The 24,066-nt window shown below is 40.6% G+C and overlaps 2 protein-coding genes across 4 annotated transcripts; one reads left to right on the top strand and one right to left on the bottom strand.

The window, feature by feature from the left end:
• The first annotated feature begins 2,440 nt into the window (after positions 1-2,440).
• On the top strand, positions 2,441-19,893 carry PHF10 (PHD finger protein 10). Of its 2 annotated transcripts, none has more exons than XM_081188254.1 (12): positions 2,441-2,597; positions 4,787-4,893; positions 5,955-6,085; positions 7,172-7,249; positions 7,816-7,949; positions 8,069-8,218; positions 9,364-9,473; positions 11,066-11,216; positions 11,633-11,785; positions 17,900-18,008; positions 18,251-18,439; positions 19,674-19,893. In XM_081188254.1, the coding sequence occupies exons 1-12, from the start codon at positions 2,529-2,531 to the stop codon at positions 19,757-19,759; spliced, it is 1,467 nt and encodes a 488-aa protein (XP_081044380.1). In that variant the 5' UTR covers positions 2,441-2,528; the 3' UTR covers positions 19,760-19,893. The 2 variants fall into 2 exon arrangements, with proteins under 2 accessions (XP_081044380.1, XP_081044379.1); XM_081188253.1 differs by having other exon boundaries at positions 7,166-7,249.
• Positions 19,862-23,268, bottom strand: LOC308583900 (UPF0669 protein C6orf120 homolog). 2 transcript variants are annotated; one of them, XM_081188296.1, is made up of 2 exons: positions 23,129-23,268; positions 19,862-21,333 (listed from the first exon to the last, which is right to left on the bottom strand). In XM_081188296.1, exon 2 carries the CDS (start codon positions 21,326-21,328, stop codon positions 20,768-20,770), a length of 561 nt encoding a protein of 186 aa, XP_081044422.1. In that variant the 5' UTR covers positions 21,329-21,333; positions 23,129-23,268; the 3' UTR covers positions 19,862-20,767. The 2 variants fall into 2 exon arrangements, with proteins under 2 accessions (XP_081044422.1, XP_081044423.1); XM_081188297.1 differs by lacking the exon at positions 23,129-23,268 and adding an exon at positions 22,640-22,762.
• Positions 23,269-24,066: the final 798 nt, after the last annotated feature.

Here is a 24,066-nt window from a genome sequence, read left to right as displayed (position 1 = left end):
TTAATTTTACAATATTTCTGTAAATAGTCTTTGAACTTTTTCCAATCTTCTTCCACCGACTCTTCTCTCTGGTCTCGGATTCTGCCCGTCATTTCCGCCAATTCCATATAGTCCATCTCCTTCCTCTGCCATTCTTCCAGGGTGGGTAAATCTTGTGTCTTCCAGTACTTTGCAATAAGTATTCTTGCTGCTGTTGTGGCGTACATAAAGAAAGTTCTATCCTTCTTTAACACCAATTGGCCGACTATGCCCAGGAGAAAGGCCTCTGGTTTCTTCAGGAAGGTATATTTAAATACCTTTTTCATTTCATTATAGATCATCTCCCAGAAAGCCTTAATCCTTGGGCACGTCCACCAAAGGTGAAAGAATGTACCTTCAGTTTCTTTACATTTCCAACATTTATTGTCGGGCAAATGATAGATTTTTGCAAGCTTGACTGGTGTCATGTACCACCTGTATATCATTTTCATAATATTCTCTCTTAAAGCATTACATGCCGTAAACTTCATACCTGTGGTCCATAACTGTTCCCAGTCAGCCATCATAATGTTATGCCCAACATCTTGTGCCCATTTAATCATAGCAGATTTCACCGTTTCATCCTGAGTATTTCATTTCAACAGCAAGTTATACATCTTTGACAAAATCTTAGTTTTGGGTTCTAACAATTCTGTTTCTAATTTTGATTTTTCCACCTGGAAGCCAATTTTCTTGTCCAAATTATATGCCTCCATTATCTAATAATAATGAAGCCAGTCTCACACTTTGTTTTTTAATTTCTCAAAACTCTGCAGTTTCAGTCTATCTCCATCTTGTTCCAAAATTTCCCAATATTTCGGCCATTTGACCTCCATATTGAGCTTTTTCTGAGCTTTCGCTTCCATCGGTGACAGCCACCTTGGGGTTTTGTTTTCCAGTAGGTCCTTATATCTTATCCAAACATTAAACAATGCTTTCCTGACAATATGGTTTTTAAATGCTTTATGTGCTTTGACCTTATCATACCACAAGTATGCATGCCATCCAAATACATTATTAAAACCTTCTAAATCCAAAATGTCTGCGTTTTCCAGAAGTAACCATTCTTTCAACCAGCAAAAAGCTGCTGATTCATAGTAAAGTTTAAGGTCTGGCAGGGCAAATCCGCCTCTTTCCTTTGCATCCGTTAATATTTTAAATTTTATTCTAGGCTTCTTGCCCTGCCAGACAAATCTAGAGATATCTCTCTGCCACTTCTTGAAACAGTCCATTTTGTCCAAAATTTGCAATGTTTGAAACAAAAATAACATTCTAGGCAATATGATATATAGTTTATTTACACATAAAGCCTAAGATGGAGGGGCTCACAGCATTCACACCCCAAAAAGTCTTGCTTCTCCCAGTCACAGCCTTGGCTTCCAGCAGAAATCAAGCATGGCTGTGTCTATCTTCTGCCTGCTCCTAGCTCTAAGCTCACAAACAACTGCCCTGGTTACTGTCCTTCTAAGCCTAAGTACAAGCCAAGTAAGGAGAGGGAAAGCCCCCCCCATTTGCCCAGAGGGCACAATCACTTCTTTTGTTATACTAATGGTGGTCTGTAAGTGGCAACTATGGCCATTCTCTCACGAACTTCCTGCCTAGTTCAACCATGGAATCCTCCATAAGATTTTACCCCTTGCTGGATCTGGGACCCCAAGAATTAGAAGGAACTCAAGCATAATGCAGACCTCAAACTCACAACAGAATTTTTTGCTGCTTGCCGAGCCCTTTCAGAAAACAGTTACAAAACTTGATTCTAGTTGTGCACTTTTTATGCTGACTCCTCTTTTGCATGGTTTGTATACATTTTTTGATTACAAAAAAAACCCCTATGTTCTTCATTTGCTTTATTGTGCACCTCACCGTGAGAAATGGCTGTAACTATCCCATGCACCCATATGGTGCAAACCACTATAGTCAGTGGCGTAGCGTGGGTTGTCAGCACCCGGGGCAAGGCAAGTAATTTGTGCCCCCTAACCCTAACCCCCAGATGTTCCGCCCGGTGCGGCCGCCCCCCCTGCACCCCTAACGCTACGCCACTGACTATAGTAGACAAGGAGTCTGAATTGGGCCATAGCAAGCCAGGCATGTACACATGTATTTCTGGATCCAAACTAACAACATCAACAGCAGTTTGGAGAAAAGGGTTGTAAGTGCTAATGAAGCAATGAAATAAAAATCAGTGCAAACATTGGGACGAGGAAGATCCTAACTATGGGGTTGGACTGGGTCCCGTCCAACTTCTGTGATTCTAAGATTGGACCCTGGTCCAATAACCAACGGCAGAGGCGACGAAGGGAGCGCATCTGCTTCACAGGCTCCGCCCCCAGGAGCCAAGAGAACGGGGGCTGATGTCACGACGGCGGCTGCGCTACCGCCTCCAGGCGGGCAGGTGGCGCTGTCCTTCGGTGCGGCAGGACTCCAGGAAAAAAACCGGAGGGGGGCGGGGACAAAGAGCCTCTCTAGCCGCGCCAGTCCGTCCGTGGCCGGCGGCGGCGGCGGTGTTGGTGATGGCGGCCGTCCTGTCCCCGCGGGTGTGTGACAGCGACCCGGCCACGCCTGGAGCCCAGTCTCTCAAGGTGAGCGGGGCAGCAGCAGCAGGAGGCGGCCGTCCTCTCTCAGGCGACTCGGCCTGCCGGGGCGGGAGAATAAACAAATAAATAACGGGCGACCTCCGGCGAGAAACGGCAGGTTGTGAAGGGCTTTCGGCATGGACCAACCGAGCGGCCCTGTTGCCTCGGCCGCCTCCCCGCCCCCGGGCTCATCCCTGAGGAAACGAACGGAGCCTCCGCCCCTTCCGTTGCCTTGGAGACGAGTCTCCCAAAAGCCTCCGCGCCCCCAGCCTCCCCCTCCAAGGCTGATGGGCAGGAGCGCTTTCCTTGAAGTTGCTGCTTCGCTGTCTCCTTCGCTTTGTGTTTATTTAGCCCCCGCGGAGGGGAATCCAGTGGTTCTTGTATCCAGGATCCCATTGGATCTGAAGCTGCTCGGTTTCTGGCGAGGTTCCTTCATCATCCTCATCGTGAGCCTATAGGCTGTACTGCTGCTGGGACTAAGAGTTGATGCTGCGCGTATGACTACATCACTAGGGATGGGGAACCTGCGATCCTCAGAATGGCGTTGGGCTCCCATCATTCCTGACCATTGGCCAAGTTGGCTGGGGCTAATGGAAGCCGGAGTGCCAACAACACCTGGAGGGCCACAAGTTCCCTGCCCACCCTTGGTTTAGCCACATTACAACCCCTCCGCGACATTTACATTTCGCTCGCAAGATGTTCCCATGGAAGAAGTGTGTGTGTGTGTGTGTGTGTGTGTGTAAAAGTGGACATATATTGCAAAGGATCTACGGCAGTGGCATAGAGCGCTCCCTCCACCATAGGACCCTTTTGTGGGATTCCTGTTAGGATTCCCCGGCGGCAGTGTCAAAAAAGGTTTTGCCTTCACTGCAACAGTATCGCAAATGCCATTCACTACAGGAGTGAATGGCCGTGTTCACAGAGAAAGTAAAGGGTCTTTGGGGGACACCATGGGGTGGCAGATAAATTTGCTTCTGGTGGTAACCCCTCCTCCCCACTTTTAAGAACCCAAACTGCCTGTTCATCATAGCCCTATCCTGAGTTTTGTTTCTTGGTTTCTCTAGTGTTGGTAATTCCCTTTCATATACATAGTAGATTCTCTTGTTACTGTCTTTCCCATATGGTTATCTACCTCTGCAAGCCTGTTTACTGGAAGTAAGTCCCACTGATGGGATTCTTTTCCAGCTTGTATATTTAGGATTTTAGTCTTACTGAAACATCATATAGCATTCCCTTTGGGGGCAGCATGATACTTTCAGCATATTTTCAGCTTCTGCAAATAATTATATCTCACACTGTCTCACACTATTTGCCGTAGTCTGATCCTATAAAATGCATTTAATCTAAGAAGTCCCTCTTACCCCAGCATACCTTGTTATATTATCACAGATTCTTGAACAGTGGTTTCCAAACTTATTTCCCTACAGACAACTTGAAAATTGCTGGTGGGCTTGGCAGACCACATAATGATTTTTCTGTTTCTTGCAGTGATTGTAATTCCATAGAATACAAATTGTAATACAAATAACATATAAATTGTTGGAGTTGGAGAGCATTTCAAAACTGAATTCTGAACTTTTAAAATTGTGTTTCAAATGTTTAATTTATTACTCTTTTAATAGTTTTGTACTGTACTTTAATCTTTGGTTTCGCCTTTGTGAGCTAGCTAGAGAGCGTCTGTTATGGCTTTACAAATGCAGTAAATAAATAAAACAAATAGTCAGATCCTAAACTATTTAAAGCAGAAGCCAGGAAACCTTTTTCCCTTTTTGCCAAGGGCTTCGTTTCAAAGGTGGGGTGGTGGTGGTGGTGGTAATCTGCTGGAAACCACTTTCTGGTGGTGGGTAGGGCCACCCTGCCTCTCTCCACCACCCCAGCTTCAGGAGCTGCTGCTTCAAATTGCTCAGGGCCATGAAGTGGCAGTTCTCATCTGAGCTTGCTTCCTGAAAATTTCTGTCAGAAAAAGGGAGAGGAAGCATCAAGAGACACCCACTGATTGTGGGCCAGGGAGGAGGGGTTGAGGCTGAGGAGAGGATGCAGACTGGATGGGGATGTATGCCATGGGCAGGTCGTTCCTCAATCTTGATTTAGGGTCTTAAAATCCAGAATAATTATATTCTAGGTCTCTGATGTGTATGTGTTGTAAGTCCTGGGAGCTCTGCTTTTCAACATTTGTCACTTTGCTCTTTATATAGGATGATACAGAAGAGAATTCAAACGATGGCAGCCAACCATCAAAAAGACGACGCATGGGCTCAGGGGACAGCTCCCGAAGTTGTGAAACTTCAAGTCAGGACCTTAGGTATTATCATGCATTCCGTTTTTTTCTTCTCTAGATGCATATGGTATGAAACCTTTCCCAATATGTTCCAGATCGTTTAAATAGAGAGAGGAAATATATGTCTGACCCTCACTTGCTTACCCTCAAGCTTGTTAGGGTAACTCCCCATGAACTAGAGCTCTGAAATTTTTTACTCATGCAGTCAGAGATGGTCACTATAGGAATTTGAAAATAGATTGTGAGTACTTTTCTTTCTCAAAAAGGTACACCGGAACTGTGCCTCTTATTATTTAGTTGCCTCACTCTACCTAGAAAGTCAAAATTTGGGGTTTTCTTTTTTTATAAAAAGAAGCAGCATATTATAGGACACCATTCCTAACCTGCAAATGGGGCATTTTAACATCTAACAGTTGGAACATAGTCCATGAAATAAAGGGCAGTTTTTAAAATTTATATTCTAAAAATAAAAATTCCACCTGAAGCGTGTCCAGGTGGTTAACAATTTAAACAAACAAACAAACAAATAATTCTTCTATGGAGCAAGTGAAATGGCATGTGGGATAAAATGATGGACTGTGGATTGGAGGGTTATTGGTTTGCTTGTTTTTCCTGTTCTTGTTTTTATTATGTATTTCATTTTTATCTTGTAGTTTTATGTTGTGAACTTCTCTAAGATCTACTGGTGAAGGACGTATAATTATATTATTACAAATTTAAGAATTAATTAATTAATCAAACACTGGTTGTTTCATTTTTTAATATAATTTTTTTATTGGTTTTTTACAATTTATATAAACACAAACAATACACAATACAAACAAACAAACACATAAACAAACATGTATAATTTCAAATCCTTTTTTTATCTTAAACCTTACTTCGCCGACTTCCCCCTACCTCCCCTTTCAGCATTCCTATTTCCAAATTTGTTTCAGCAAATCATCCCCCTTAATTTTATCTAATTTTCCTTTGTTCTTTTCTTTTACTTAATCTTTTACAGCTGTAATCCCCTTTTTTCTATAACCTCAACATTTTAGCACTCCAAACACTGGTTGTTTCAAGCTTGATCTTTATGTGTTTAGCTTTAGCTACTTTCCAGCTGAAAACCTGATAGAGTACAAATGGCCACCTGATGAAACTGGAGAATACTATATGCTTCAAGAGCAAGTCAGTGAATACTTGGGCGTGACCTCCTTTAAGCGAAAATATCCAGGTATTAATGTTAGAAACCCTTATGTGAAGTGTTACAAATCAAATGTGTATCCATGAGGATGTATGAATGTGTTTTCATCTAGGATTATTGAGGCTCCTATGTTTTGCTCTTGACTACAGAATTCCTCAGCTTCCTTTGGCAATGTATTATATGATAATGGCACATTTGGTTTTTGTCTCTTTTTTCATTGATATCTATGAAAACATGTTTTACATTTTAAAATGTTATTTTTGTGATGTTTGTCTGCTGTCTTGAGTGCCTGACTTGGGATACTTTGAAAAGATGAGGCTTTTAAGCAACTCTGTTCATTTTTTAAACCCTTTAATAAAAAAGAATAGAGATAATATTTTATTTGTTCTTCACAGTAATGAACATTTCAGTTGTTTGGTTTCCACAGATTGTTGCTGGTAGTCTTGAGCCAGTTACTGTCATTCAACCTCAGGTTCCCTCTGTGTCAATAAGGGAACAATGAGGACATTCCTCACAACATGACTGTGAGCATGAAGGATAAGCAGCAACAAAGGAAGCAAAAGTTATTGTACTTCCCGTGCAATTGTGGAATCGCACATCTGCTTTATGATCAGATGTGGGAGCACCACGTATTCTTGGAACTTGTGCATTTTGCTGCATAGATGATGTATGAGTCCATGTTTCATAGTTGCAGAGAAAGTACAACAGATGAATGGGCAAGTCATTCAGATCTCTTCCATTACAATTTCTTTGAATGCCTGTAACTACCTTTAATTTGAGCAGGGGGCTTTTACAGCACATTCTCAATTTTTGTGTATAAGTAGACTTGCCCCTGTTCTTGACTTAGTGAAAAGGTGGGCTAGGGAAAGCAGTAGTGACTTCCCTCCCCTGGCCCAACATGCTTCTCAGGTTTGGTAAAGGCAAAAAGCATAATATTCCCTGCATGGGTTATCTTATTATTGTTTCCTGTGACAGAAGCAGTAACTTTCTATTACAAGTACTTGAGTGAAATTTAACTGTAACACAGCTATATTTATTTTGTACTTTTGGAGAGGTTGCAAAAATCCTTTACACTTTCTTTTTTACTACTTTCCCTCCCTTTTCCTGGAGATTTAGAAAGACGAGATCTATCTCACAAAGAGAAACTCTACCTCAGAGAGTTAAATGTCATTACAGAAACACAGTGTACCTTAGGTAAGGACAAAAAGGGCATTTTTTCCTTTTAAAAAAATGAAGTATGTAAACATTTCCAAGAGAGTGAAATGTAGGAGAGATTATTCAGTTTTTACCTTTTTAACAATAAACTTGCGAAGATGTGGAAACTGTTATTCAAAAGATCTTTACTTCATTGCTCCTTAAAGTGGATTGGGAATAAACTGTGAAAATATGTAATATGTTTAGCTAAGCCTTATGATTATATTATTATTATTTATTAATTTATGTAACTGCTTGAGACCACTATAGGCTTCAAAGCAGTTTACAAAATATAAAAATCAGTTACGCTAATATAAAATGTAAAAATCCATAATTAAAATAGACAATAAAACAGTACAGCAGTTGGAGCAGGAGATGTCACAACTTGATTCTGAAGTTCTTTGGGGGTGAATCATTGTGCAATTGTCACACACGCTTTGCACTGCACTGATGCTCTAAGTTAGGATGGCTACAAATCTTTAAAAAGAACTAAAACCCCCAAATCCCTTAATTTTGTCTCTTATTTTGTAATGAAATTACACAAGTGACTTTTTGATGTAACCTAGGTCTCACAGCATTACGCAGTGATGAAGTAATTGATCTGATGATTAAAGAATACCCAGCGAAACATGCTGAGTACTCTGTCATACTTCAAGAAAAAGAACGCCAGCGAATAACTGATCACTATAAAGAGTATTCTGTAAGTTCTGTCTCCAAATTTATTTGTGAAGATGTTTACAATATTGGAACGTATTAAATGTCTTTTGGGATAGATAGCTTCTGCAGCTTGTGAACTAATGGGAAAAAAATCTGTTTCAGCAAATGCAACAGCAGAACACACAGAAAGTTGAAGCAAGTAAAGTTCCAGAATACATTAAGAAAGCTGCCAAGAAAGCCGCCGAGTTCAACAGCAACTTAAACCGGGAACGAATGGAAGAAAGAAGGGCCTATTTTGATTTACAGACACATGTAGGATGGCTTAACTTTTTTGCTCAAATGACTATAGGTAGCTTCTTGTTACCTATAGTAAAGATGCCAGATTGGGGGAGGGGGGAGGTGTTGGAAAATATAGCATTTTATTTAAACCTCAGTAGATATTTCTCAGGAGAGAGAATACAGTTGGAAGTTATTTATCCAGTTTTTTTCTTGGTTGAGCAGGGAACTGCCTTTCTCAGATCTTGCCACTTCCCTCTGGAGTAGCCCAGTAGTCACCACTGGTTTACAACAGTGAAACATTATTTTGATTGGGTTTTGAATTACTCCAGACTGAAATCACTGTGAGCTCACCCTCTTTTACTCTTGATGCTTTGAGATGCACAACAAGGTTTTGCCATCCCTATATTGCTTCACTTCCAGTACAATTGCTCCCTTTCTGTTTATAAAAAGAAATATGAAAATGGAATAATCAGCGTTTCAGATCACGAATGCATTTTAGCAATATTCATTCTGTATGTTTTATTTTGTATTCTGTTCTGATGGAAAAGATAAGGAATTTTATTTTATTTTATGGGAGCACATAGGAAAACTGCCACTGCAGGTGTGTTTCTTGAACCTTAATTCTGTACACAGAGTGGGGAACTCGGACCATGTTCTTTCCCCTCTCCCTGCCCCTCAGCCACAGTGTAAAGTAATTAGGAGTATGGATCTGCTTGCCCTAATCCCCTCTTAGGCTGATTGATGCAATTACACGGCAAAATTCTGGGATGTGGAATGGAGGGTCACACTACAGATATTCCTACACAATATGCATATGCCATACCATTGTGATCCAGAAAACACATAAATATATGTAGATGCATGCAGCCTAGGTCACATTATTTAACATGTACCTGGGGGGTGCACGCAATACTAAGGCCTCACCGTCTGTACAGAATTTTTAATCAGTAGCTGCGTGATCCACTCCTTGGGATGTGATCCACTCCTTGGGGTATGGAAGATCTGGTAATTTTATCCAATCTATTGGAATTGAATCTCAGGTTATACGATGCATGAGGGCGAGTTGGCAACAGAAATTTCATAGTTCCAATGAATCTAGCTATATGATCGCTTGGAAAAGCAAGCCACTTCGTTAAATGTAGGAAATGAGCTCCTTATTTTTTCTGTTAACATTCCAGGTTATCCAGGTGCCTCAAGGAAAATATAAAATTTTACCTACAGAAAGGACAAAGGTTAGTCCTTATCCAGTGTCTCTCATACCAGGCCAGTTTCAGGAGTACTATAAAAGGTAATTGTAAAAATAATGAAATAACATTTGTTCTGCTGCAGCTGATTGTTTTATTTCTTGAAAGCATTTTACTGTGCTGTTCAGCCAATGGGGAGGAAAGGCTGTCAGAGCAGCTTGCAAATATCAGTAATGAAACAGCCCCTGCCTTTAGGCTTGTAATCTAAAAGTCACAACACAAAAGGAAAAGTTCTTGCAAAAGTGGTGGGGAAAGCAAACAAGCACTAATTATTTATTGCTTTAGGAAAATGTAGCTTGTAGAAATAAAATGTAAAGGTACCCCTGCCCGAACGGGCCAGACTTGACAGACTCTAGGGTTGTGCGCCCATCTCACTCAAGAGGCCGGGGGCCAGCGCTGTCCGGAGACACTTCCGGGTCACCTGGCCAGCGTGACATCGCTGCTCTGGTGAGCCAGAGCCGCACACAGAAACGCCGTTTACCTTCCCACTAGTAAGCGGTCCCTATTTATCTACTTGCACCCAGGAGTGCTTTCGAACTGCTAGGCTGGCAGGCGCTGGGACCGAACAACGGAAGCGCACCCCGCTGCGGGGATTCGAACCGCCGACCTTTTGATCGGCAAGCCCTAGGCGCTGAGGCTTTTACCCACAGCACCACCTGCGTCCCAGCTTGTAGAAATAAAAACCCCCAAATATATATAAGGGAATGACATACTTTTAAAGGGCAAGCTTGGCAAACCTGGCTTAGTTACCTCTCCATATAAATATAGAATAACTAAATATAAGAATTGCCTTGTTCAGCATGTACTTTAGATTGGATTCAGAGGATCAGGATTTTAACAAATGAGAAAACATTCCTGTGTCACTCCAAATTGCATGGCAATGGTGTACAGTACGTAGGGTCTACAGAACATATCCCTTTATATACAGTGCTTTCACACATTTTACTTGCGTGAATTCTGTTATACACGCAGTGGCCATTCTGGGGATGGTTGCAGTGGAGGACGGGGAGAGACTTAGGTAGAAGAGATGGAGAGGCTGACAGAGGCAGAAGACACCTGAAAGATGAACAGGGAAGCAGATGGAGGAAGAAGAAACCCTGGCTCCCTTGGTTGTGGAATGGAGCAGAGGTGGACAGAGAGAGATGTAGGCAGAATAAAAATGCTGGAGTGGATCTGAGATGAAGCTGCAGCTTCTGCCTGCCTCTTGCCCTGTCTACCTTTCCTCTCCCTTCTGCAGCAGAGGAAACCAGGTTTCTTCTTCTTTTTTCTGCCTCTACCGCTTGCCTGCTTATCTTTCCTCCAAGGGAGCCAGATTTCTTCTTCCCCCATATGCCTTCACTGCTTCCTCGCTGTTTCTTCCTCTGGCAGTAGAGACACAGGGAGGTCCTGCATGTGTGGGCTCCCCCACTTCCAGCCAGCAGCTTTTGACTATGTGGCGATTTTGCATATGCATGAAATCGAACTGTATATACAATTGGTTTACTGTTACCTTTCAGCTACAAATTTATTCATCATAGTTGAATCACTGAAAAGTAGTTTTTGAAGTCCAAGCTGTTTGTATTATCCCTTATTGCCATACAATGCATACATAGTGTATCAAAAGATGGTACTGAAAATAATTACTTTTTCACTTCAGATACTCTCCAGATGAGCTTCGATATTTGCCGCTCAATACAGCTCTTTATGAGCCTCCCTTAGATCCAGAGCTGCCTGCACTGGATAGTGATGGAGATTCTGATGATGCAGAAGAGCGTGGTGATGAAAAGAGGAAAATCAAAGGCAATTCGGTGAGCTAAAGTAGTGTTTGCCTATGTATGTATGCTTTCATATATAGCTAGATAGATTAGCAGAAACTTCGAAAATACAGAGGATAAATACCCTATTATTATCCAAGTGTTTTGTAAGAATAAAGCACTAGAGATATTTTTGAATTGTATTCTTGTCTATTGTTGTTTCTGATTGAGGTCCAATCAATTAACCTTGTGCCATTCTTAAGACTTGTTAAATGTGAACCCTAGCACTCTATCAACAGAGCACTGGATTGAAGGGCCAGGCTATTAGTTATTTCATTGGGTACCTCTATGGTGAATAAGTGCCCTATGCTTCAGAGTAAAGAAAGCAAAGTTTGAAGTTTAGAAAGAGATCATTTTTTTCCTTTGTCCACTCCAAGCAAACCAACAAAATGATGGTGCTTTTGTTATAGGACAACTCATCTGGCAATGTGTCTGAAGGTGAATGCCCCCCTGAAAACCAGGAGGAACCTATTCAGGGAAGACAAAAAACAAGAGAGAAAAACTCTACACCAAGAAAAGAGGGTTCCAAACGATCTGTATCCAAGTCAGTTCCTGGGTACAAGGTAGAAGAAAAAAGCCCCTGACTCAGCCTCTTTACTGACCAGCCTCTCTCCCTGAAACATTTAACTTTGTTTTTTCAAAAATATGGAACTTCTGCTTACTATACTTGGCTAGCTGCTCTCCTGTTATGCATTCCTGTTCGCTTCTTTACTTCCTGTTGCTTTATTTTACTTGGGGCCTTACTGTTTGTTACCCTGGCTGTGGAGTGGCTTCTATTTTCTATACTTAAATTGGTTCCTAAGCAACTGCAGCATGAAACCCCATTATAAAGGAAGTTTCCCCTCTCGTTTTGCAGGGTGGGGAGGGGGTGTTCTGTTCTTTTATTGTCATTATAAGGTAGATGGTTACATATCAAATATCCCGTTGGGATTGAATTAAAATACCTTGCTCATGTGTGGACTGGACTGTAAAAATGTTGCAAAAACTTTGCACATATATTTTCTTAACTCTTTACAGGTCAAAAGCATTTTAACTGCTTAGAAAGTGATTTGGTAATAGTAATCTTAACATTTCCCTAGAATGTAGGATGCTGGGAACCTAGATTTGATTTGAGCAGCTCTGCACTGTTGTTTGCAGGGGAAATATTCAGCTAATCTTGTAAGAAACCATTTAGACAATACGTTTTCACCCTTACCTCTATGGGCAGTGAGGGTCAGGAGCTGCTCTTGGGACTCACATGCTTCCTCCAGGCCCCTTCTCCTAATTGTGTGAATAATGACTAAACTTGAAGGTCTCCACATTTGAATGTGAGCATCTCCCTAACCTTGCCCGTATATAGATATCCAACTCTGTAATTTAGAAAATGGTTCCGTATCATAGGGTAGGGGAGATTGTGGACTAAAAAATGGGATCTCCTGCTGCGGTCACATTGTGTGTTCAATTATGGGGCGGGGGGGGGGTAGTAGAAAGTATGTGATCCTGAGATTGCCTGTGATATCATTGCACAGAGAGGTGAGTGGGGAAGCGGTAGTATCTGAACAGGTCCAGAATCTCAGACCCTTATCTTAAACTTGTCATGTTTGAACAGTGATGATTACATCCAGTTTTGTAATTATCAACGGATGGATTTCAGTTTAGGATGAAAATTATTTTTCATATTTCAGTGGAAATTCATGTATAGTGTTAAGGAAAATAAGAAGCAAGCTATTTGGTTTCCATTGAAACCAAGGGGATATTTGCTTTATACTATAGTTGGAAGAAGATAAGGCATGTGGATTGGAAAGGGTACAGGAAGAAAGTTAAGGATGGTAATTCTGAGTTGCCAGCATGATTGCTAAACAATGTCTAGCCTGAGAAGTTGTGTAGCACAAGTAACCTAATTTTAAAGTTCTGCAAACTGTTACCAAACTGCATCATTTATTTTAATTGCTTATTCCCCCCCTCCCAATCAAACCGTTCACTTTCCAGTTTGCATTGCGCAGCTTCTGTTGGAAAAGACTTGCAGGAATACTGTTTCAACAGGATAAATGCATACTTTTAGACTATATTACAGAAATGTTATATGTCATCTATATCTCATTTCAGGAATAATTTTACATGATGCAAATAAGAGATTTAAAGTTTTGCAGAACATGTCTATTTTTACATATTTGCATTGCAAAATGTTTACTTTATTGCAGACTTAAACTCATGCCAGTAATGTAATTTTATGAAATCCAAAGATGAAGCTTGAAAGGCTTAGTAGCATTTTTGAACTTTAAGTATTATGTGAACAAAGTCCATAAGATTCAGCAAATGTTTGGCTAGTCTTTCATTGTGAAGGGATAGCATAAAGAAGTGATTGGCAAGTCTTGTGACTGCTAAAGATACAACTATCTTTTTTCAGTACTTGGATTCAAAAACGGATCCCGGTGATTGCTGGTCACTGGTTCAAAAGCATATTCTAGTAAGTCTAGATGAATCACAGGAAATCTCTATGTAAGATCTCCTGTCGTGAATGCTTATTGTGCTCTCGCTGCTGCCATTTATTTCAATGGTGCTGCTGTTGGAGTCTTTCTTGGTGCATTGGGCCCCAAGAAGACAGCACAAACTACTTTGAAAACACAATGATGCCAACAACCCACCCACCCTCCTCCACAATTTATGGATATTCTCACTATAACTTACACTTCCCTGAATGTAAGGCCAGGATGATTTTAAACACATGATAGATTTTATGGAGCTGATTAAAACATGACAGATAGATAGATAACTATCTATAACAGGCATTTCTTTTATACATTATGTGCTGAAAATGGGACTTCAACTAATGTCCCAGGAATATATAATGATTTTATTATGCAACATGCACTATCCATTTATCATCCATTACCAGTCTTTAAGTTACAATATTCACTCTAAAACTAAAATTCAAGCTTAAGATGATTTACAATATCCAGGCATACTGTTGTTATGCCACAGAAAGCAAATGTTAAGAGTTTTTCTCCTTTTAACTTCTGTTTAACTTTTACTATTTTTAAACTATTGAAACGTTTTTTCCTCCTCATGATATACCATTCCTATATAGCCATTAATTTTTACTGCAATTGATGAAGGACTGGCTGTTATAATTGCACATGCAGTATTCTTTTCTCAGAATAAGGGAGATTTGCACATATGTTAAGTTGAGCATGTAGCAAGAGACTGACTTACCCTTTCCCCCATCCCAGAATTTTTCAATTTACATTCCGTTGCTATGAAAACAGGAAGAACTTATTTTCTGGCAAAGTAATTTTCAGAAACATGGCGTGCTTGTAAACTATTTTTGATTTAGTTACAGTTTAGCTGCTGAAATTCCATTGCTCCTTGTTCAAGTGTAACATTTCTGGTCCAAGAAACCATGGTTTTAGAGTGGGAGCAAGCAAAGAGTTTGAGCTCTCCATCTTCCCCATCCATCATTTGCCAAACCTGGAAACTGTAGTTTAACGCACCAGGAAATCTTCATGGAATCTGCAAAGCATTGAAATAAATGCACTTAATTTATTTCTGTGGATCCATTCCTAGTATGACTAGGTCAGATATAATCCCAAAGGGTGATAGTCAACCAAGTTTTACTCAGAGCAACCTTTTGAAATTAATGGACCTAATCGTGTCATGTTCATTAATTTCAATGTCTACTCTGAGTAAGATTTAGTTGGATTAAACCCTGGACCAGGGATGCTACATATGAACCAGGCCAGTGTTTTCAATGGGATTTAATCAGCTTGTGTCTGGATTGCAGCCTTTGTCATAAAACCAATTTTGGAGCAGCAATCCAGGAACTCTTTTTCCCCCCTCACCTCTTTTGTCGAGTTGAATATGATTAGGAGAACAATATGTCAAACAGTGTTTTCCAACGTTCCCACAAAGCCATTTTTATTTTTCTGTTTTCACTTAAAATTGCTTTGAAATGTGAACAGGCTTTCCTTTCTATTTCATTTTGATAGGGAACACTCCAATGTCTTTGGAGGGTCTTTAACTAGTACGCTGTGACTATTTCACTCCTAGTTTTGTGGAACTAGGACTAGGGGGAAATGTTATTAATAACTGCACCTTCACCAGTGTTTTCGCATTTAAGTATCATAGTATTAACTGCACATACCACAGCACAGATCTAGTGACTCAAAGGTTGTTTTGCTTTGGGTGACTGAAAGAGAGGTTGCTACTGTGTACCACATCAGTAGAATATACATATGGTAAAGAGAATTAGAGAAGTGCACTTGCTGTTTTGTTTTATATTGATATAACTTAAAACACAAACATTACTCATAGAATGTAGCAATACAAGAGGGAGATCATTGCAGGAATGAGGTTTAATATTTTGTTGGTAGGCGCAGGGTATAAAAAAGGTATAAAAGTAGGAGTAGAATAGGTAATAGAAAATTTTTATATGTATGTTTTCTCTTTCGTGGTATTTATTATTTGGTAGAGACATTTGTGAATGTTAGTCTCCTTTTATCATTCAATTATATTTATGTATAAAACAGGTGGACTATGCTTTTTTAAAAAATAAATAAGCAAAAAATTATTCATGAATGCTTCTGTCATCTTTTGGAAAACAAGCTGTTTATAAATGCCTTGTGGGTATTTAAACAAACCTCTGGAGGCCAGGCAAGTTAAAGTGCTCTGAAGCCCTAGTTTAATTTAGATATTCAAATATTCTAGGAAACCAGACTAAGGCTTATTAGTATGTACTTCTCTGCGGTTTAGAAATTATTAGGAAATACTGGGTTAAAATTTTTAAAAATCAGTGTTAAGGTTTGATTTTTCACTTTTGTTTTGCTTATACAATAAGTTCTAAAGAACCTACAGTGGTACCTCGGGTTAAGTACTTAATTCGTTCCGGAGGTCCGTTCTTAACCTGAAACTGTTCTTAACCTGAAGCGCCACTTTAGCTAATGGGGCCTCCCGCTGTACCTGCACCACCGGAGCACGATTTCTGTTCTCATCCTGAAGCAAAGTTCTTAACCCGAGGTAGTATTTCTGGGTTAGCGGAGTCTGTAACCTGAAGCGTATGTAACCCAAGGTACCACTGTAGTTTTCTGCATTTGATAAGCAAAGTTTTTATAAACCAGTACTTTTCATTACTTAACAGCAATCAGAACATCTCAAATCTATGCTGCTTCTCTCAGCAGAACCAAAACATTACTGACAGGGATGTGTATTTAGCAAGGGTAGCTGTTAACATTTCATTGTCTGAATGTTTAGAAAACTAGCATAAGAGACCATTCCACATTAATTTGTTTAAAGCTCCTCCTCCTTTCCTTATTGGCTTTGCAAAGTTCTAGCTGCTCACACTTCTCACTCTTTCAAAGCTGGGGATATGTTCAGACGTTTTGGTGCTTGTTTTGCTAAGCAAATATGGTTCTTCTTCAAAGCAAAAACTTCTAGTTATACCAAATAAGCAAGTTCACACCAGGAGGTTCCCATTCTGCTAACGTAACATGACAAGGTGTTTCAGGTACAGATACATACAGTATCTCTTAATGCCAGCAGAAGCTGCCCTTGTATGTAGACAACAATTAATACAGTATGCAAACTCAATGGCATAAGGGATAAATTGGTATCTACCCTGTTCAAGGGTGGTATGAGCTAGAGTTCCCTCTCTTTGTCACATAACGACAAAGAATAACAGGGGACAGTGTTTTGCACATTGAAAGTGCAGACAGTTGTCGGGACGAACCAAACCGGCTGCAGTCTGTGGGACTAAGTTGGCTATATATTTAAAACCTGCTCTGTATTTCTGAGCTTACATTTGCTAGCGACGGGGTCAGATTTTGTTTCACATGCCCACAGCTAAGTGTCCAATTGCAGCTTGCTTCATTTCGGCATTGGCTTCAACTGATAAACACGAGATAACGTAGCAGGCTTCAATCAGCAAGACTCAGCTGTGCTGGGAAACATTTCTGCCTATGGCTTTGCTGAAGTTCAGGTCTCTAGATTCAAGATCTGCCTTTCAGGAGCGAAAATACTAGGCTGGCTGGGTCATTTGTTTGAGTTGATGTTAAGACAGCACCTTTATACTACTATGAATTACTCTATACTGTATAGTGAATCATCTCACTGGTCTTAATAACATTGTTGCCAGTGGCTTTTTGCAAGACTTTAGTATTAAGGCAACACACAACACTATGAACTGCTAATTAATTCAGTTCAGAATGTTTTACCAAATATCTTTGTAGAAGGCAAAAAGCATAATATATGATTTAGCATATATATTTTATATTTATAGTTCAAATAATATGAATTGCATTTCAAGAGACGTTCCCACGTTACTGATTTTCATGCATCATGTGCAGGCTATAGACAAACCGTAATATTATTAGAAATTATCAACATTTTTCTTTGTAAAATTCATATTCATTGTGTAATTTGATCATTTGATTGACATTTTTAAATGAAAGTTTTAATTACATACGCTTTCTCTGGCTGGGATACATTTTGTAAACTATACATATACATGTTTTGAATAGTTTGTTCATTTCTGTATCCAGTATAATCAATGCTTGCCAATTTTTAATCATTCCCTTTGATCCACACCACTCACAAGGTTCATTAATTTATAAAGGTTAAAATAAGTACATTTTTTTAAAAAAACAAACAAAAACCTGTTCTCAGTTCTTCTGGAATGAATTTATAGCCCTCTTCTACCCTTCCAGCCAAAGGCCATTCCAAATGCTATATGTGGAATTTGTCTGAAGGGTAAGGAGTCCAACAAGAAAGGGAAGGCTGAAGCACTTATACACTGCTCCCAGTGTGATAACAGTGGTAAGTAACAGAATCTGCTTTGAATAAATCTCTAAATATTTAAAGTGATGACCCATTTTAAAGAACAACCTGCAATGCAGAATCAAACTAATACTTTTGCAATTTTTTTTTAAAAAAGTTAATTTAGCATATCTGAAATGTTGAAATGAACTCAAAATGTTCTGTGAAATAAACCATTTTAATTATTCTCATTAAAGATGCTTCATTTGACCATTCTAGTAACGATACTGGTTTTGATCTAGGCCACCCATCCTGTCTGGATATGTCTGCAGAGCTTGTTGCAATAATTAAGACCTACCCTTGGCAATGTATGGAGTGTAAAACATGCATTATATGTGGGCAACCTCACCATGAGGAAGAAATGATGTTCTGTGATGTGTGTGACCGTGGCTATCATACGTTTTGTGTGGGGCTTGGTGCTATTCCAACAGGTAATTATATAAGTTACTCTTGTTCAGAGATTGAACCAAGATCCAAGATTAATGAAGCACAATCTTGCTTACTCTTTTCAGAAAGCTCAGATCTCAACATTTTGTATGTCACTTGTATCTATTTTAGTGAAATCTTGGAGGCAGCTATTTCTTACACGCTTCATTTACTCTCTCAATTCTTGTTGATAAAAAGTGTTTGCAATTCAGGATTTAACAGTATGATAATAAACATTTAAAGAAGTAAAAAGATTGGAGATGGGAAGTCGGATGTCAGAAACTTTAGAGAGAAGCTGACATCTGATGAAAATTATTTTCAATGGGTTTGGCAGTGCAGTTGTTTCATTGAACTGACACCTTCTCTTCCCCCCTCTTCCAATCCCACACCCAGTGGGTAGTTTAAGTTTATGTGACTTTAATCAAGTAGAAATGGTCAGTGTTGTAAGCCACTGAAAGCTTTTCAGAAACACATTGTAAATCAAACAGGTTTTTGAAGCTAGCGAAAAATGTAGGTGGTTCTTTATCAAACAGCAGATGTTATACCCATTCAGGCATGTAATTATACTTTACAAACTGTTTTCTTCATTGGACAAAGGACATTAAAGCTAACCCAATCCCACTGTGCCTCATTCACCATTTTGCACACTGAATGAGTACCTACCTAAATTTACCTAGGGAAAATAATTAAGTAGGGTACTGCTGTCCCTACTTTCGAGCTTACTTAAGGGAATGAACAATAGTGTGCTGTTTCAATCTCAGAAGGAATCATTCAGTGCTGGTGCATGAATATTAAGTGATGCACTAACATTTAAGTAAACAAACTGAAGAGGCTCAGCACATACTTCTTGAACAATTCCCATGACTTGAGTGTCACCGGTATATCCAACCTTGAATAGCTTTCAGCATATTATATAAAGAATTGAGAAGCAAGCACAGTTTTTTCCCACCATTGCATCTGTTTACCTGCCTGTGGGGAAGGAGGAAAAAATCTTCAAGGTCCCTGAAATTTAAGTTGCATGAAATTGAAAAATAACAGCAAAATTAAAAGCAAGTTTGCTTGAAAGCAAGTCCCACATCATTCATTGGGACACAGTCCCAAGAAAGTGGGCATATGATTGCAATCTTATTAACATTTGTGTCCTTCCGTACTCTGCTCCCCAAAAGCACTTGAAGTGAGTGACGATTTTATAGTAGCAAATGTTTGCTCTACTGTTAACTGACAACTCTAATTTTGTAGGTCGCTGGATTTGTGACTGTTGCGAAAGACAACCTCCAATACCCAGAGGCAGAGGAAGAAGAGGGAAGAACAGCAAAGAAGGCTAAAATCAATATTTACACTCTTTATATATAACTGCACAAAAACAAGTGCTAAGCTTGGTGCTATTTACCTACCACTCTGTATAAGGAAAAATACCACTCAAAATGTTTTTCACCAAATAAAGTTTTTAATATTAGGAGGACAGGGAAGGATACATTCTATTCCAGTAGCTTTGCTTGAAAATCCCATGCAAAGGGAAAGTGCCCAGTTGAAATTCTGTAAATCTATCAATTGTTTCATGGATACAGTGCTGCTGCATAGCAGTCATTGCACAACAGACTTTCTTTATTGCATAGCAATCACTTGTGTTCTCTGTCAAGCTCAAAGAAAAGGACTGAATCACTAGTTGGCAATTACTGTTTTCTGATGGGAGTTGCCTTTAAGCAGAGTACTATTGCCTGACAAGAAAAAAAAATCCATCAAGTGGTACAAATCTCATATGATATAATGAATTTAGGTTTACAGCAAGAAATCATGTAGACCTTATATTGGTCATGCCAAATTATGTCTCTTAAATCAATGCTTCTCCCTTCAAACCACAAGAAAAGGAGGATAATTCATATTTTCTTTTTAAGGATGTTATATCGTATGAAAGCAGCCTTAGTTAAATGGCTTTCATGTTCCAAAAACTGCTAGCATTTAAAAATGGTATTTGCTCCTAGTGTATTCATACAGAAGAGGTTAAAGTATTTATAATTGAAATGTGCTGAAATACTGTATGGAAATTAGTCTTTTTACTATTCTTAAAATCTTTGTATAGAAAATCAGTTTTATTCAAAGTCACAGTGAACTGTAAAATTCATATTTGACCCTGATCAGTTAAGAGAAAACTTATACAAATACTGTGCCTGTTGCAGTGTACCTGTGGGAAAAGTTTACAATACAAAAATTGTTATGGCTTTATTTCCCCCTCCCTGGCAAAGAAAGTGTCAGTTAGTACTAATGCTCACATAATAGCATCCATTCAATTGTCTATATTGTTCACATGTGAAACCTGTTGTCTAGCTCTGAATCTAAAACAGAATTTCAAGTATTAATTTTAATATTCCAATTAGTATAGTCCAGAAGACTGATTCTTCATCCTGAGACTCATCTTCTCTTGCATGAAACTGCTTCTGGTTCAAATCTGTATCTTCTGGATTGTAGGAGCCACCACCAAATGGAGATTCCACAACTGTTTGATCATAGTACACTTTCATTTCAAATTCACTTTCCAGATGAGAGGGATGGCCATAAATCCCTATTCCCACTGGACGGCGGAAGTGTGCTGGCACATAAACGACATCTTGACCACAAGTTACTGACTGCAATTCATAATCATCAAAACTGGGGTGAAGGGTCACATCAGATACGTACAAGTCTGCATCCCCTTTTAAACTCTGCATCTGAAGCACTATCTTCCCTTCGTGATTTAACCTTAAGTAGCTGTAGTTTCCAGCACCAATCTGACCTTGAACCACATGAAGAAGAATCCATTCTTCAGGTATGTCTTCTTCCTCATTATAAGCAGTCGCTATTAGAAGTCCTTGAAAAGCAAGCAGTATTACTAGGACCCTCTTGCAGTAGACTGCCATAACACCTGTGTTGGATATAGAAAAATCTTGTTCTGTCACTTGAAATTTTACTGTCAAATAATAAGATTCCATTTCTCCAAGAGTAGCTATGAATATTTGTAGACAGTCAACATACTGTCTTTTAAGTAGCTGTAATAATTTGTGCTCTCTTAGCAATCACTACTACTCTCACATAACAGTTTGCACAGGTACACCAATGCAAGACAGTCGGTAAAGTTAACAAGGTAATCCAAATGGCACGAAGAGCCAAGCCACACATAATGCAAATATACTAAATACAACACAGTGAGCAATCTTAACTGCAGCCAGCCAGCACAGTGCAATCAACACCTCAACCAAAGCCCTGCCACTCATGGAGAGGTGGTGGTAGGAAAAACACTGCTATGCCAGCCAGAAGTATACATAGCAACGAGGTCTGATACTGTAAAGTAATGGCAGTGGGTGTGGTTCAGAATTCATTGGATTCTAGGCTGGCTCAGTCTCTCTCCCCCCGCTGCCCCAGAGCCCCATTTTGCAGCCTCTGCATTAACTCTGAAGCTACCATGAGTGCAGAGAATACTACACAAGATATTGATCAGGTTTTGCATTGGTGTCATAGGCTAGTCCTACATAAAGGCTAAAACCCATTAAATTCTGAATAGCAAAAATACATGCCAATGTTATAAGAAGCATAAACATTGGGAAATAAGGACACAGGCCAGAATACTACAAATATACAACAGCTTCAATAAGAGGCAAAATTGCCTTTCATCATGAAATCCCAGCCAAGCAGTTTATGAAAATGCCCCAAGTCATACAATAAATCCACAAAACTAACCAATAACACAGTTAACAAAACAGCAGCACAGGACAGCAACATAGTTGGTGGGAAGTCCTCCACTCGGCTAAAAAGCCTGGATAAAGAGGTGCATCTTGACCAAAAATCCAAAAGCATATAATGATGCCACAAGACACAGCTTGGTGAGGAAGTTATTCCACAACCTGGAGGCTACACCTGGCCAGGTCGATGTGGGAGCTAGCAAGCACTCCTTCAGATCTTTGGGGCCCCAAGTCAATTATGGCGTTTCAACAGCAGCACATGCAGTGGGTAGGAGCTGTCATTCTGACACCAGTGTTGCTGCCGCATATCCGGACAGGAGCCCCTCGAGGTCACCGCCCCCAACCCTGTCCAGAGAAGCAGCGGCAACACCGGTTGTCACTGGCAGCTCCGCAACTCTGCCCCACAGCACCCATGTTTTGGCACCTTCAACTGGGCACGACAACCTGTGCAAATAAAACTTCCCCGAGACGGGCGAAGTCCGGGACACCCACCAGCAGCTTCGCTTTCCCTGGAAAGAGTTGCACCCAGTCTCGAAAGAGAAGCAGAGACAGCGGTGCTTCGACCCCACCTGTGGAACTCTGCATTTTCCGATTCCGAGAAGGAATTCGGGGTGGTAGGGCGGGGGGGGGGGGGGACGAAAAAGAAAGAGAGAAGGAAGGCTTTGTGGGCGGGAATCTCAAGGGGCGGGGAGAACGTGGAGCTCACTTTTGAGCGAAGGCTTTGCCCCCCCCCCGCCTCCCTCGCAACCTGCCTCCTTCACATATCCCTCAGGGGGTCGGGAGGAAGAGCCCCCCCCTCTTCCCTGGCCTTTAGTTGCCCCAGAAGCAGCGGGGCGGGGGGAGGGGAGAGAAAACGAAAAGCTTCCCCGCCCCCTACACTCAGGCGCTGCTGCAAAAAGTGCCAAGCTGAGGAAGGGGAAGCCCACCAACTGCTGAAGCGTCCGCCCCACCGCCGACCTCCTCACCCGAGCCCGCGCTCACCCCAGCGCCGCGCCCCAGCTCACTCCGCTCGCCCACCGCCCACCATCGGAAGAGGCCGCCGGAGCCTCTGACAGAAAGTCGAGCGCAGCTCCGCCCGCCTGCCCGCGCGCGCGACGCACGCAGCGCTGTAACACCGCGAGATTTGAGGCTGGAAACACCCCGGCCTGTTTCTAGACTTGCTGGTTTTCGTTCAGCCGAGGCTGGCAAGTGGGGCGGGGCAAGTGAGGGGCGGGGGAGGGGGAGCGACGTTTCCTCTTGCTGTCGTCATGGCAACCGGGCCACGAAGGGACGCAACGTGGGTGGATTCAGCTGTGCGGGACTTTTTCAAAAATATGTGAAACCTTCAGAATAGCCCGTGCGCTGTGTGTTTTATTTATTTATAAAAGTATTTATACGCCGCTGTTAGTAACAATGAAAATCAGAGCGGTTTACCACAATTATACGTAAAACTACATAATAAATACCTTATACAAATGCAACCCGTTTAGGTGCATGTGATTTGTTTGCGATGTGCTTGGCACCACGGGCTGCTGCCATTAGCTGGCTACTTTATTTTTTCTCAAACGGAGAAATCGCATTGCTGTTGCAAAGAAAGCAAGAACTAATAGCAGGCCTGGGCCAGGATGAAAAAGACCAGCGAAATACATTACGTCAGGTCCAAGAGCATAAAAAGCTTTTAGACGAAAACAAAAGTCTTCCCACTTTTTACAAGCAATGCAAAAAAAAAAGTTGGGAGTTATCCAAAAGCAGTAACAAAAACGTTAAGGGATGTCATGATTCAGTAGTGGGACTTCAAACTGACAATGTTGCACAGAAAAACTTTATTAAAAACTTTAATATGAAACCTTAATATGAAAAATAACTACAACCCAGAGACCCATATTCAGTATGTCCCCATGTCAGGTATATTTTTAGTTGCACTGCATCTCCATCTATGG

This window comes from Podarcis bocagei (assembly GCF_964188305.1).
Source record: "Podarcis bocagei genome assembly, chromosome: 3".
Lineage (NCBI taxonomy): Eukaryota > Metazoa > Chordata > Lepidosauria > Squamata > Lacertidae > Podarcis > Podarcis bocagei.
The sequence above is the reverse complement of the archived record's forward strand: the minus strand, read 5'-3'. Positions and strand labels throughout refer to the sequence as shown.

Excerpts from the sequence above, each read along its gene's own strand:
- LOC308583900 (XM_081188296.1), bottom strand. The coding sequence starts at position 21,328 with ATGGCAGTCTACTGCAAGAGGGTCCTAGTAATACTGCTTGCTTTTCAA.
- PHF10 (XM_081188253.1), top strand. The coding sequence starts at position 2,529 with ATGGCGGCCGTCCTGTCCCCGCGGGTGTGTGACAGCGACCCGGCCACG. Across the intron at positions 2,598-4,786 it reads CTGGAGCCCAGTCTCTCAAG|GATGATACAGAAGAGAATTC; the intron begins GTGAGCGGGGCA and ends CTCTTTATATAG. Across the intron at positions 11,217-11,632 it reads GGAAAATCAAAGGCAATTCG|GACAACTCATCTGGCAATGT; the intron begins GTGAGCTAAAGT and ends CTTTTGTTATAG.